The following is a 16,250-nucleotide window of genomic DNA, read 5'->3' on the forward strand; positions in this document are numbered from 1 at the left end:
GGGCACTTCTTGGCCCAGTGGACTTCCCCGGTAATCAAACTGAAATAAATAAATAATAAATAAATAAAACAGTATATTTGCTTTTCTATCACCTGAATAATATAAAAATGTCTACCACTAACATTTCTAGTTCAATGCAATCTATGTAGAGAAATCTTGCCATCGATGCACAGTCCTACCTTGTACCAGTATCTTTTTGCTAATTTATTCCATGAATTTGTGGATGCTGGATTTATGAATATTAGATTACACTAGAACATTCCTAACTCTCCTAACACTTATGCTAAGATTTAGTGTTGCAATGCTTGAATCAGTTGCAGCTGTTCACTCCCACAATAAAATGCGCAGTAACAAATACTGCAATGGCAGAGGATAAGTGGGAGGGGTAGAAAAGGAAGGACAGAAAAATTCAAAGTTGGTTTAAGAAAATAAATTTCACAGAGGATAGTGAGGGTGTAGAAACACGGACAGAAGCAGAGATAGACTGTAGACAAATACGACATTTTAACAATACCGGAGACAGAGGCAGGAGAAAGGCTGAATCATGAAATTACAAACAGGCTAACTTCAACAATCCTTCTTACTTTGCAAGAATCACTGTATGCATGTTCTTGTCTGCAGATATAAAAGACGCACTTATGCATACTTCGTAAACTGCTGCATCTGTAATGCTACATGGGGGTCTGTCCTATCTGAGACAATAGGTAATCATCTACTCAGATTTAATAGAAGATAAACAGGTTGCAAACTAATAAAAATAATACCTCCATGCCACATACACACTTGTTTACAGTATACTTTTCTCCCTTGTAGGAAATACATTGCTGCCAAGATTCCAGGAATTTTGGTGAGCATTGTGAACCCTGGCCTACCCGGAGATATTTAGTATGGTTCCTAAAAACACTGTCGTTGCTACCTGGAACAAGTAACTACCCAAGGACTCTGCCATATACTCACAGCAATAAAGATCCCTTTTTTATTAACTGATCCAGCATCTTTATAACTGTCAGGTTTTAATAAAAGCAATATTTAAAATTATCCTCTCATCTGAAAACTGCCACAGTGCTTGTCGACAAATGCTTTTCAGTGCAGTTACTTTTTCATAGCAATCACTGCTCATTCCTACGATTTATTCAAGGCTACATAAAAGCAAGCAATGGAAACGTGTGAACCGGAATAGCATGCATCATATGGTGTCACTTTTTTTAGCAGTTAAAGTTGTGTTCGAAAAATGTTACCTTGCTGCAAGCAATGGCAACGAAAATTATATACCTCTGCACTTGCAACGAAATAAAAGTCACATGTGGACGTTGTGGATGGCAGGGAGGGATGAGAAGTTAATATCAGACCAAAGTTCTGTGGTTCAGTGCTTTCAAAGTTGGAATGTAACAAAGCCAGAAGGAAAAACCTGTTAAGTAAAATAAGGATAAATTTAAAACAGCCCAATCCACTTAGATGGGGAAATGGAAAATACTGAAACTGGTCATTTGTAGCTCCACTAAAAAGAACTCTCTCCCCAGAGCATAAGAATCTTTAAAATGAGTCATCTAGTGCACAATGCATACATCATTTCCAGTCTATTAAAAGCTTTGTAGGATCTGAGGTCCCACTGCACTGAAGGAAATGCAGATCGCAGACCTTTTATTAAATCAAGAACTATTTATGTCTCTGACTCCTCCATAAAAAGGAAGAAAAACCACTAGACTCTTCAAACTCTCCAGTGGTCCATCACAGCTGCCTCTGAAGTGCTGAGGATGAGTGCAGCAATGCATGAGTACATTACAATATATCAGCATACAGCTTCCATCATTCTGTTGGCAACATACTGTCAAGTTGCTCCACAAATACAGCACAGGTATGCTTTTCATCATGTAAGGCAGGTGTTCATCTGTAAAAGCCACTCAATATTTTCCAGTAAGAATGGCATGCTGTAATGACGAGCGATATTTCTGAAAACATTGATCTGCTCTAAGAATACCTAGGGGAAAAGCACAAGAACAAAATTAGAGTAAGAAAAACAGAATTTACAGCAATCAAGGGCTAACCACAATAAGGGCAGAAATAAAATTAACTCTAGCTGTGGATATTTACAGGAATAGGCAATTATAAAATGGACAACAACTTGGAAATCTTACCCATAATAGTCCTTTCATTAATGTACTTTTCTTTCAAAAACTGCGTGCAGAAGAGGTTTCTGTTATTAATTGCCCCTTGAAGCCAGAACAGCACTGTACTGTAGTGCTACTTTACTGTCACTATTTTAATATGGAGTTGCACACAATCTTAATATGAAAAGGTTATGAAGGAAACTACATTGGCTGAGCATACTTGACTGTAATTGTATATGTTGAAGTGACAACACATTCAGATATCTATCTAACCTGATGTATACAGCTCTGGATACGCCTGGCATAGGTTTGACCATCCCCCATGCCATGGTTATTAGTATGACAAGAGTACAAAAGGGAAAACAGCCTATACAATCTTCTGTTAATTACTAGGTGACTGAAGTGCCCAGAAACTGGATTATTAGGTTGAAAAGCAAACTTTCCTCCAAACATGCATTTTTTTTGTTTCCCAAGTTAAAAGAAACAAATATGCCAGCGAACAGGCAAAAGGAAGCCTATACTGCAGAAATTATTCTTATACTATACCATCGTGCAATTACTCTGAGAATACTCGTACAACTGTGCTATGTTCATTGTGAGGACCTTTGCTGCAGTATGATTCAAACCATGAAAGTACAAAAGTAACAAAGCCTGGACACAGACCTAAGATGAAGCAGTACAGATCACTTGTCAAATTGCAAGGGCAAACCCTAGGTATGGGCAAAAGTTCAAGCAGCTTACAGACAAATACTTCTGAGCTGAAACATTCTTGAAATAAGCGGATGTTGTAGTTGCTGCACTTACTCAGTAAACTAATACGTACCTGGCAAGGGCTCCCATACTGATGAAAAACAAAGACATAACTAGCCAGTCAGCCACTTAACTCTAGATACCTGCCTGCCTTGCTTCCCTAGTATGAAAGAGGTAGAGCTGGTTAATTTGCCTGCCTTAGTCCTGTCAGTATATAATGTCAACTATCTGTGTACATTCATCATAAAGCTCAATAATTTCTCTCCCTTGTTTAGGGGTTGACAGTAAAAGACAGGAAGCTGAAAGGTTTGGTTGAAGGCCAGCTTTGAGACTGCTATGCACATATAAGGCTTGGTCTAGAGGGACACATTATCCCTGTGGAATACTGCGTAAGGTTCTCTACAAATTAAGGATTTATACTTCTGAAATTCTTGCAGCTGAGGAGACAACCAGCAGGAAGGCATTTGTCTATTAAAAAAAAAGGATTAGTGCTGAGATGCCTGTTTTAATGAGAGGGGAGTTAAAGAATACACAGTTGGAGGCACTAATTTCCTTGGAGGCCTCGAATAAACAGCAATACTAAAAAACTGCTTCGCTGCAGTAATAAATGTTAATGATGGCTCCAAGAACAACATTTCTTCTTAGCTGGAAAGTAAGCCTATTGTGGGATCAGAGTTTTAACTTCTAAGCTGCTAAAAAGTTTGGGTGAGCCAATGTCCCTTCCTGATGAGCTAGTAAGCTGTGACAGTGAGACAGAAGTGTGTGTCTTTCACTGCACAGTTGCACAGCAGCTGGGAAAACCCCAACTACCTTGGCCAAAGCAAGGCATCCGATATTAAACTGGTTCTGTCTTGCCTTTATGATGACCCTGGGGCAAGTAGAAAGAAGGGAAATATCGAAGAGAGTCCCTTGTTCCACCTTATAAAAAATGCATCCACTGCTAGAGTGCCATACATAGTTATCTGGCACAAAGATTTGGGCTCTGGTGACTCTGAAGGGAGGCAAATACATCGCTGGGATACCCTATTTCACGGAAAATTTGTGTAAGGCCTCCAGCTTTAGCTTCCACCTGTGCGGGCTGGGTAAAGATTTGTTCTAAGAATAGCTGGGGAAAAACACCACAACAAAATTAGATTAAGAAACTAAGCAAAAACAAAATTTATACCAATTAGGAACCAACTACAAAGGGGCAAAAATAAACTCTATCTGAGGATATTTGCAGGAACAATCAATCATAAAATGGACAATACTTAGAAATCTTACCCAATAAATCAAGAATAGCCTTCTCATTAGTGTGTTGTTCTTACAGTACATAGATGACAAGAGTTTTTGTTGGAAAGTATATAAACGTTTGAACTGTAGGTCCTACTTGGTCACCAAGTGCCAGACAATCAGGGCCAGTCCACGTAAATGGCAAGATGACATTCCCGATGGATGCTGATTTAGTACATGACCAAGCAACTGGCTAAACTCCCCACAGTATTTCAGGATTTCCAGACTGATTTAATCATCATCAGCTGTAAAATGAAAAGCCAATGTTGCCTTCACTCTGACATGTGTGGGTTTGTACTGATGTGTTTCACCACTTCTAAACCTTAAGGGAACCTATGTGTGGCACCAAATCATGTCTGGTGAGATGCATTTGCCAGTGTGTCAGTCCCATGCAGTTTCATAAAAGTCATTCCTGGGTTGGCTATCACCTTAACAGTTCACCATTTGAACTCTTTGTGGATGGCTGATACGAGTGGTAGTACCCTCACCAGCAGGTGGAGATATTAGCAACATGTGTTCCTTAAGCACCACTCAATGCTACACTATGACTAAGGCAAACAGGACCATGTGAATGGAGACTAATGTACCCAAAAAGGCTTCAGAATGATCCACATTGACAGAAGGTGACATTCATGGCTGAAACCTTTTCTGGTGGAGGTGACAGTCTGCCCTTCCAGGTGTCCAAATCTGTCGACTGGAAAGTCTTCTCATGTTGGGAGCGGGGACAGGACTGAATTTCTGGTAGTTTAATGAAATCTCTGTGTTGGTTATGGCTTACTCCATTGATTCTGACAGCTCTCAGGTGGCTTGGATCAACTAATTCACAGTTGGGGTAACTGTGAATGCCCTTTAACCTTGAGGTAGCTGTGAATGCTCTTTAACTTAAGGTGGACAAACACTAGAGCTAAGCATTTTGTGAAAATCCAACAACCCAAAGGGCAATGATGAGAACTGGAAATGCAATGCCTCAACAGAAGAACGAAGGAATTTCCTTTGCTCCCTGCAGCTGTGAGTATGTAGATAAGCACTACTTATTTCCAGGATGACTATGTTGGCATCCTGTGACAGTAAGGTAAGCAAGGAGTGAAGATTTAGTATTCTGAATATGTTTAATCAAGAAACTTGTTTAGCTTGGACAGATCTAGAATAGGTCTTTGCAGTCTGTCCGTCCTGGCATCCAGGAAGACATGCTTGTAGAATCCTATCTCCTGGTATATTGGTGGAACCTTCTTTTTACTGAAAGGTACCAGCTAAAGCTATCTAACATGTTGGGGGAGTATCTCCACTAAGGGATATCTAAGCTTGGTTTTGTCACCCAAAGCAGTGAGCGTCCTCATTCAAAGGTCTGTGATCAGTTCAGATTGCTTGCTTTTGAGGTGGGAAAGCCACTCTCCTGACTTGTGATGAGGGAAGGAGAGAGATGAAAGAGAAAAGAAGGGCACCCCCCACCACCACCTTAGCATGCCAGGGAGCCATCCACTCTACCTCTGTTTAACTGCCTGCTCTGCTTCTGCTCATTATCTTCCATCCTGTCTTAAAGGCCCTTCTCGGTCAGATTTGTTCAGCTGGGATTGTTTCTGATAAAATGGCCATTACTTGGCCAAAATGCCTGGAAATGAGATAATTGCTAGTCTTCGTAAAGGTTCATAGGTTAGTACTAGGCTAATTGTCCTTGTCGGCCATTTTAAGCCTAACCAATTACCCAATGTACATTAACCATTATGCCAACCTCACACCCTCTCTCCTCCAACTTTTAATATTTTCAGTGAGGAAGGACCAAGCAGCAGATCCTTGTCTAGGGGTACACACAGAACTAGGCTTTTAACATCTTCTAATAAATACTGCATTTCAATCATCATGTGCCTTCATATCACTGTAGCCAAAGCAAAAGCCTTAGCACAGGCATCAATGGAGCACAAATGCATCTGTCTGTTCACATCTAAAACAGTGTGATAACTTTAAGAGCATCTACACAATTTTCTCTTCCATCACATCCTCTACATGCTTCAGCATGTGGGTTTGTCAGCTGACTGCTCCAATACCTACTGAAGATGACAGACACACTTTCTTTCCAAACCTATCAAGAATGCAATTCACCTTACCAGTGGGGACTATGTTAGCTTCTGGCACCACTTTGGAACATTTGACTGTATCCAGCAGTATATCTATAGGGTCTGTCACTGGATGTTGGCATTTATGTTGGTCATTCACTCTATAAAGTCCATCTGGTTTTCTGTGCACCAGCAGCAGAGAATCTGGCTCAGAAAAGGCATTCCTAAAAGCATAAAAAACTGCAGAGAGGGCACGGTCCTGGGTTTACCAATACCAAACTCAAAATACTTTTGGGGGAGTCTGAAAGCTCTTGATTCCCCACCTTAAGTGTACTTACATTAAATTCAGTTTCACAAAGGAAGAGTCCACTGAAGCAGGAGACCACTCATGAAATTAAAACTTGTATATTTAGGTGAAAATGGACCAGACAAAAACTAATCTGCTGTCAGTCCATACCTGTCAACTGCACAGATATTTGGAGAATGTCCAGATTTTTGCCTCTTATTTGGTCTGTTTTTCATAAAATTGTGGTTTTCTGGCAAGTTAGTGGCAAATCATTAAAGACTGAAGTTAGAAAATGATGACAGACATTTGAGTTTCAGACTTCACGTCCTTTAGAAAATTCATGCTAATGCAAAACCTGTTATTCTATCAACTTTCTATGTTTGTAAGAGCAATACCTAAAAAATTATTTTTGGGCCTTTGTCCCACTTTTATTAATAGCTTTGTCCAGATTTCTTGCTCTAAGAAGTTGAGAGGTATGGCTGTTACACACTTTAAATAAAAATAATCTCTTCTATGCGGCAGTAATCTTACTGGTACAGACGAGAACAGAATTCAGGAGAGAAATAATGCTAAGGACAGATATCCATCAGGAAGAACAGTCCTTTCTAAAATAACTTCTTGAAAGTTGCACCAGTGACCATTAGGAAAAAAGACTGCAATTAAAGCAATGCACCGAAAATGCCTTGAACACTTTCTTCTTCTGCTGAGCTGATACAACCATAAAGACTGGGTGCGCCCATCTGCACTTTTTTGGGGAGGAGGGGGTTGCATTTGTTTGCTGTTCTGTTGACTATGATCATTAATCTCAAAAGGCCAATATCATTCCCTTTATATTTCTCATACAGTGCAAATATACACACGTACGAAAACAACACACACATACCTTATAGGAGATGGTCAGATCAAAATTCCCTGCGCAGCTGCAATAAATAGGCATGTTGGATTCCTTCACACCTTTACATTTTGTGCAAATCTGAAGAAAAAAAAAAACATAAGCGGTAGTAATAAGGAACATGACTCATTAAGATCTAGTGCTACTAACAAATGTCCCTATGCATAAATAGTCTTCTCATAAGAGACTTTTGTCTGGCCAGTGGGCACAGATAAAGATTTCAAACTGAAAAGTAACAGTGGGGCACTGGTATTTGTTTGTATATTTACAGAAAGTAAGGACAAGGGCTATGGTAAAAATCATTCACACTGACTTCGGAGCTGTCATTCTGAAAAGTGTTTCACATTATCTTTCAATCACATGGTGAAAGGTTGAGTGCAAACCACTGCATTCCTGCAGTTCAAGATTTCAAGATGCAGGACCAGTGCTGTGCTGGCCACTGGTTTTACCCAGTACAGACACCACACCGTCAAACAAAAACTACATAATGAAGGTGGCATGTACTGGTTGACCTGCAACCCCTTGTAAGACAGACACACACACACACACAAACACACACACACACACACACAAACACACAAACACACACGTGTTTCAGACAAATACAGGATACCAAAACAAAATACCAACTGCAGACTTTTTTTTTAATTTTAGCAACAATGTGTAAAAATTAATGACTTTCAATTTGAGTAACTCACCAAATCCTGCAGAGTATAAGCCATCTGTTTCTTTTGCAGGGCCTCAACTAGTGCCATTTCTATCAAGTCACTGTCATACTCTGCTTGACAATTGCTGCAAAACCACTTTGGTAATACTACTCCATCCTACAAAGGGAAAAAGGGCAATAAGTTCCCAGTGAAAACAGCAGCTATAACAGTAAAATTGTGCAAAGTGTGTAGGGATCTGCCACCTAGCCAAAGAACAGACTACATAAAATAAAAAACACATACAAACTTGAAGCATCTTTAAAGTTATTGCTATAGCTATATCAGCAGTATAAGTAAATGGTGTCTGGCACTGGCAAGGAACGCAAGTTATTTTAACATAATGCGAGGCTAAATCTGCTCACACCAATGAATAAAATAATCACTCTCAGGACCATAAAATTTAGAATCAGACAGGATACTATGGGCATCTGCTCTCTTGTATCTGTAATTTCTCAGTACTATCTAATCAGTTTCTCTCTTCCCCCAATTTAAGTATATGATCATAATATGTTACCTTGTAAAGCTACCACTTCTGCCTCCACAGACAACTTCAGACGCAATTTTTTCTCTGCCCCTTGAGAAGATAATCTACAGGTATCTACCAGATACCATTAATAATTACACTATTCTTTTTCAAGACAAGCACAGTTTTTGTTCTGGAAATAATACTCTGATGGCCATCTCTCCAGTCACTATATGGTCATAGTTATTTATTCATTGTCAATGACATTTTAATACAAAAAAGGACTGCTTATAGGGTGACTTTTCATGGACTTGAGTCTTTGAAACAGTCGACCACCCTCTTCTTGTTTTGAAATTTACCCAGATCAGTTTCAATAACTGATCCGTTACCGGATACTGTAATTATGTATCTCACAGAACATACTGAACGTCATGACAGCTGGGGATTCAATCCTGAGACAGAACACACTGAATTCTCAAGTGCCATAACACTGGCAGCCAGAATATTGAAACCAGAAAAAAACAGGGTACAAATCCCACTGTGCCATCCATCCTCCCTGCTAATCATATATACTAACTCCGAGATCTCAGTACAGCAGGGAAAGGGCCAATTCCCCAGTCCCTAATGTAGAACGATCACACATTGTAGGTTTCCTGTTTCTCCCTATATGCTGACATTTCAAACATCAAGGTTTAAGTTTCAACATCTCCCTCGACATTTATGTCCATGTACCCAAAAGCTGTTGGCCAATCAGACAAAGGCACATTCAAAACTGCAGTACCCCAGGGGACTGTGCTTCGTCCCACAACTTTTTTTTACCATTTACAGAGCTGCTATCTATCACACTTGAATCCATAACAACTCTACATGCTGACACCGTGATAATTTTTATGGCCAGTTGCTATGGTAGGGTTTGGGAACAAACTTTAGGCTGATTTTACTATGCTGTAACACGAATTGAGTTGCATAGGCTCTCTACCAACACATCAGAAACTCCACACAACCTCAGATGCCATTTGTATATTCAAAACCACTAATATCACGACACTTTTAGTCCCACACAACACCGTCATGCATGCTAGTGCTTCAGCCTCTGGCCTGACCACTGTATTTTTAAAATTCCACACTGAAAGCAAGGTTGGGGTGGTCCTAACAAAGAAGAAACAAAAGGAATGAAATGTCCAAAGACTGCAACCAGCAGCATCCAGTAAAACTGCAAAAGAGGGCCCTCGGAGGTACTAGATAAAAGACTACCTACTTCCAAACTTATAAAGTTGTAAAAACAATCCTTTATTAAAACTTAAAGAAATTACCATGTTTTCGTCCTCTAAGGACTTCATCAGATACAAGACCATTACAAATACTGCTCTTAAATACCCTAATCCCATCACCAAAACAATTAATCTTAAAATTCATTCTCAAGCTACCCATGTTCCCACTATGGAGATAAAGGATGCAAATAGTCATACAAAAAATACTAATTAATAAATTATAAAACCTTTCTAATTGATGTAATAAAATCTATAAAAAACAATAAATAAATAATTTGAAAAAACTGTAAAAATGTGTATAAATCTCATTAAATAAATATTGTGTCCTAAAAATTATAGTTATGTACTTGCCATAACTTGTTATCTGTAGTTGCCATTCATCACATTAGGGTCTAGGATCCGACATCAGATCCGAGCCGGCATACTCAGACAACAGCTTAGCTCAAGCTCCTCCCCTCCCATAATGCCCTGCTGCCCTCTAATCCCTCAGATCGAGTTTGCATAATGAAAGAAGACAATTACTAGCAACACAGGTCCACCAACATCCTGCTAATCTCTCAGAAAGGGGGCCTGAATGTGGGACCGTGATGAATGGTGACTACAGATAACACAGATACCAAGTTAAGTACATAACTATAAATTTGATGTTATCTTCATCACCATTCCTCACGTCAGGGTCACAGTCCCCAGCTATCTGAATCCTGGGAGGCTTCAAGGAAGGACATGCCGAAGAACCCTGGAGCCAAAGGAAGCCCTTCCTCTAGACATCAAATCCAACTTATAGTGGGAAATGAACGTGTGAGGTGAAGACCACGTTGCTGCTGCACAAATATCATCTAATGATTGGCGATCTGCAAAGGCAGCTGAGGTAGACGCCGCCCTGGTGGAATGAGACTTTACTGGTGTAGGTTTCAGAGATACTCTGTCCTTATGGAAAATTAAGCAAGGCGGCTTAATAGTAAGAGCTTCCAGTTCAGAGATTCTCTTTGCTGAAGTTACTGCCACTAAAAGGGCAGTCTTCCAAGAAAGACATTTGAGATCACAGGATGCAGCCCATTCAAAGGGAGGTTTTGTTGACGACTGTAGTACCAAAGCAAGATCCCACGGTGGAGATGGGTCCTTAACAGGGGGCCGTGACAAAAATACACTTTTCAAAAAGGTAGATTCATCGTTAAGATGAAAATTTGAAATTGCTGCTAATTGAACCTTGATCATGGAAAAACTGGCCCCTTCCTTAAACAGAGAGTTCAAAGAGAAGAATTCCGGGAATGGAAGCTGAAAAGGGGTCCAGATTCTTGTTCTTTGCCCAGATAGAAAATCTCTTCCATTTGCTGTTATACACTTTCCTAGTGGAAAATCTCTGGGAAGCAAGGATAATATCCTTCACGGGGGAGGCTAACCTGGACATAGCCAGGATCACTGGAAGTGGACATACCAAACTGTCAGATGAAGGGTCTGAAGATTCAGGGGTGGAAGTAGAGACGGATGTAATATTAGATCCAGAGATGGATCGAGCACCCCAGGGTGGGTGCCTCAAGTGAGACCATAGAAGGGGGAATTACACCTAAAGAGGCCAGAAGTGGGCAATGAGGATCAATTGTATCTTGAGGTGTCTGGCTTTCTGAAGTACTCTGGGAATTAAAGGCAAAGGTGGGAAGGCATAAAGGAGACCCGGAGGCCAATTGTACATGAGTGCATCCCCAAGGGATTTCCCCTCTGGAGGGGATCAATGCAAAGAAATTGCTGCATTTGTGGTTGAGAGGAGATGCAAACAGATCACAGCTCAGATACCCCCACCGACGGAAAATCTGTTGAGCTACCACTGGATTCAGGGACCACTCGTGAGGGGTCAGAATAGCCCTGCTCAACTTGTCCGCCAAAACGTTGGATGCACCCCATGGACATCGCCCATACCCTCATGGCCTCGCGACAAAGCTACCAAACAACTGCCATGTTGTCCGACACAACTGCAATCGTTCCCCCAGGGAGGCAATCCTGGAAGGCTTGCAATGACAGAAGGACTGCTCTCATCTCCAGAACGTTGATGTGCAGCTTGGTCTCCAAGGGGGACTACATCCTTTGGGCCATCTTTCCCTGGAAATGCCCTGTGGTGACAGTGGCCATGGGAATTAAGGGACAGAAGGACCTGCCCACTAAGCGGTCCGGGGAGCGAATCCACCACAATAGATGTTTCTGACAAACTTGGGTGAGTCGAATGGTGAATGATAGGAGATGATAAAACGCTGATCAGTAAACTGCAAAGGTCCTCTGTAGAACTCTCATGTAGTACCTTGTCAGCAGAACCAAATAAATGGCAGCCGCCATGGATCCTAGAGCCCTGAGGATGTGTGAAGCTGGAGGGCAAGTTTGCTCCAGCAGAACTTGAACACAAGAGCATATCAGAGTTGCACAGCGAAGAGGAAGAGCTGCAATCTGCAAGGTGGTATCCAACAGAGTGCCTATGAACTCCAGATGTCGAGTTGGAATAAAGGAGGACTTGGCTAGGATTACTGTAATTCCCAACTGATGGAATGAGGAGAGCAGGAAATGTATGTTGTCCAATAGTTGATGCTTTGTGGGGGCCGTAAGGAGTTAATCATCTAAATAGACAGTGACCATCCAAAACTTCGACTTCTGTACAAACAGGTTTAGAAGACTGAGGTTCAGAATAGGACTCTGGTCCCCTGTTCTCTTTGGAAATAAAAAGAAGTGGGGATAAGTTCCAGATCCTCTCTGCCCTGTAGGGACCTCTTGGATGGCTCTTTTTCAAAGAAGGTTCATGACCTCCTGTTGGGCCAAATCTTTCTGACTGGGTGGCACGTCTGGAAGAGTTCTGATCTTTGCAGGATTCTCCAAAAAGGGAATGCAATAGCCCCTGGATATAATGGTTAGCACCCATTGATCATTTGTGATATCTGCCCAGTCTAGAGGGTGCAGAGACAACCGACCCTTGACTGCCTTCAGGGAAGGACAGTCGGGCAACACCTCAGGGATGCTGAAAAGGTTTCTCAGAGAAAGGCTCCCTGGAACCTTGATTCTGTGGGCCTCCTCTGCCTCTGGGGCGACGTCTGCCATTGAAACCTCTCCTCCGTCCCCTGGAAGAGGGATTGTCTTGAACATCCTGGATGGAAGATTGTGCCTTATGAAACCACATTTTCTTATTTCCTTTCTGGGTCTTAGAAAAGGACCTTTGAGGGGTAGAAAATCTAATCCCGACAGCCAACAACGTATTTCCTTCCTTTTCACTGTGGGTCAACTTCTCTTTTACGCTGGAACCAAAGACAGTGGAACCATCAAAGGGGACGTTAATAAATGACATCTTGAAGGCCTCTGCGAACCCGCTTAGGCGCAGCCAGGCATGACGTCTAACGGCAATGCCTGAACCTGCTTCCCGTGAGGAACCTTCCGCTGTGTTGGAAATTAGCCTCATGGACAAATTAGCTATTGAATGAAGGGTGGCCAGTTTAGGAGAAACAACCTTAAATTCCTCCTCAGACATGGACCCCGTGAGGGAAGTTGACAGCTCCTTAATCAAGTCCCTCTGGAGATGGGTGAAATGGGTAAGATAATTTAAGGCTCGCAGGCTAAAGGAAGCCGAAGTGAACATCTGTTTTCCGAATCTGTCCAGAGCTCTCAATTCGTGATTGTGAGGGTGGACCGAAGAACTCTCCTCTACCAACTCTTTCTTGGTGGCAGCAGCCACCACAATAGCAATAACTGGGACCACTTTGGACCAGAAGGTTTTATCCACTGGGGGGGGGGGGGCTGAGGAACTTGTCTGCTTTCTTAGGCACTAGACCCATGCTATCTGGCTCATTCCAAGCCCTTCTGGCCATGATGTTGATAAGAGGGTCAGCGGGGGGGGGGGGGCACACCCAAGAGGTAGATGGGCCCCATTCAGAAAGCCTCCAGAAATAGGGTTTCCTCCGAGGATGGGGATTGGGCAGTCCAACCGCCTTGGCCTTAAGGATCGATAGTACATCTCCGAAGGAGATGTCTTTGGGCAGTGATCTTGGGGACCCATCCCCTTCATCGGCATTCGTATCTTCCTTTAAAAGACTCCATAGGGGAGTTGAGATGTCTCCTCTTGCATGTCTTTTTCTTCGGAACTTCCATCACTGGAGGCTGTGGGGAAGACTCGGACGAGGAGGTGACCCCTATGGGGGAGGTTCCCCCTGGAGGCTAGACCGAACGGGCTGACTGGAAGCAGGATGAGTAGGTCTGCTGAAATACTGGGGCTGGGGAGGCAGCTTTGATAGCAGAGAAGGATCTTTTCATTGCCCAGAAAGCAGAGGGGCTGGAAGAGGTCCGTCCCCCTCTCCTGCCAAGGATCTGAAGTAACTGTTCTCGAATTCCTTGGATCCTCAGACCGGATTGGTTTTCTTCTCCCCTGAAGGGCCCGAACTTGTTTCACCGGTTGACCAGGGCTCTGGGGTTGAAGGTGGCACAAATACCACACACTACCTCCAGATGGCCACCACCGAGACAATAGAGACACTCCTCGTGTGAGTCGGAAATGGGCATTTTCCGACTACATGAGGAGCATCTCTTGAAACTCACAGGTTTGTCTGACATGGTACAAAACCCAACAACACAAATGAAGGAAAAGTCCAAATCAAGTCCCAAACATGCGCAGGAGTCCAAACACCAAGCAATCAGTCCGGAAACTACTACTACTACTACTACTATTAAATAACAAGAACAATAATAATAACTACTTAACTAAGAAATTTAGTTAACACAATCAACAACACCCAAAAAGGGCGCCAAATGGTCTACGCCAAAAAACTGGGAGGTGAAAGGGAAGGGAAATAATGGCAAAAGCAGCTGAACCACTAACTACCCCCAAAGGGAGAAACTGAACGAAAAGGAAAAATACCCAAAACAAAGACACCTACTTACTAACCATGAGGAGCTGAGCAATCTGCGTCTAAATCAAGCGGCAAACAAGATCTGAGGGATTAGAGGGCAGCAGAGCATCATGGGAGGGGAGGAGCTTGAGCTAAGCTGTTGTCGGAGTATGCCGGCTCGGATCTGATATCGGATCCTAGACCCTAACGTTGAGGAATGGTGACTAAGATAACATCAGATCCTAATGTTTCCTTGAACTGTGGTACCATATAGTGGTCTGAAGTATACATAAATTATGCAAAATCCTAAAAAAAAATCAGTGCAAAAGTGCTGAACAAATTTTCTGTGGAAATATATGCAGTTTGTACATCTTAAGGAACTGATATCATACATATTTAAGTACGTAAGCTGTGGGAGAGAGTGTGTCACCTAACCATAAAAGTATTATCCTAGAGTTTAACTGCTCTTAATTTTAAAATGGGAGCCAGGGATATATTTTCATTTAAGCTTGTTGGTCTATTGGCTTCTAACACCAACTGCCAACAGGCCCCCCCTATACTCCATGTTGGTTTCCCATGGTCCCCGCTTGGGTCTTGAGCTATTTCTTCTAGGACAAAAAAAAAAACAAACTAAAATCAGCCTGTTTGCATTCTGAAGTGTGTTTATATAATGCATTCTTTACATCCTTCTTCTGTACACCATATACGTGTTCATAAACTCTAAGTATATGTGCAGCTTTTCCAACATAAAAAGCATCACAGCCATTACACTCTACTAAATATATTAATCCAGCACTGTTACAATTTGAGTAGGTGGTAGTTTCTATCCAACTATCCCTTGCCATTACATAAATAAATTCCTTGTTTGATATATAGGGGCATTGTCCACATGCCACACACTTATTTATTTTTATTATTTATTTTACATTTGTTAACTGGGGGTGTCTGACTGAGCCGAAAAGGCCCTTTTTCAGCAGAGGCCCTGGGAGAAAAGCTCCACAAAGAAAAATTACAGATGCATTTAGTTATTTAGACATGATCAGTAGACACTCAAATTACAAAAGACATGTTTTTACAGTGGTATGCGGCACATCAACAGTTACAGTGGAGAGAACAAACAAAAAAATATTAATTTAAAAATAAAGGTAATTAATAGATTTGTGGTGTACAACATAGATAGAATACATACATAGTACACAGGTACAGTACATACATTGTAGATTAGCCAGTGTTTGTAAGATTGAAAACTATTATCAAGTACTCTAGATTTAGTATGTATACCTTATCCTCTTTCATTAGCCTGGTACCAGGTCTTTTCTGCCCTCGTCTTACTTTCAGATTGCATTCTAACATTTCTTTAATGTTTTTTTCCATTTTTTTCAGAACAAATCTAAGAGATTCCTTAAAGATAAATATGAGAAGTTGGCAAACTTCCTCCAGTTATTACTAATCACTTTTTGGATATTTTTAGTATCACTGTTAAAATACATGGTATATGCTCCTTTGTAGTTCACATCATTGTTCACTGCACTTTTCGCCAAGGTCATGTTCTTATTCTTATTTTCTTCAGCCCCTAAAATATATTTATATTTACCAACCC

General features: G+C 41.5%; 1 protein-coding gene across 1 annotated transcript in view; it reads right to left on the bottom strand.

Moving 5' to 3' along the window:
- Positions 1 to 941: 941 nt before the first annotated feature.
- POLE (DNA polymerase epsilon, catalytic subunit) overlaps positions 942 to 16,250 on the bottom strand; it is a 1,031,469-nt gene continuing 1,016,160 nt past the window's right edge. The window contains exons 45-47 of the mRNA XM_044069769.1: positions 8,058 to 8,183; positions 7,351 to 7,440; positions 942 to 1,978 (exon numbers count right to left, since the gene is read on the bottom strand). Coding sequence (XP_043925704.1) covers positions 1,868 to 1,978; positions 7,351 to 7,440; positions 8,058 to 8,183 — 327 coding nt within the window. The 3' untranslated portion in view covers positions 942 to 1,867. The remainder of the gene's footprint in view (positions 1,979 to 7,350; positions 7,441 to 8,057; positions 8,184 to 16,250) is intronic.

The sequence above is a fragment of the Protopterus annectens genome, chromosome 4.part0, assembly GCF_019279795.1.
Source record: "Protopterus annectens isolate FY-2018-M chromosome 4.part0, PAN1.0, whole genome shotgun sequence".
In the NCBI taxonomy this organism is placed as follows: domain Eukaryota; kingdom Metazoa; phylum Chordata; order Ceratodontiformes; family Protopteridae; genus Protopterus; species Protopterus annectens.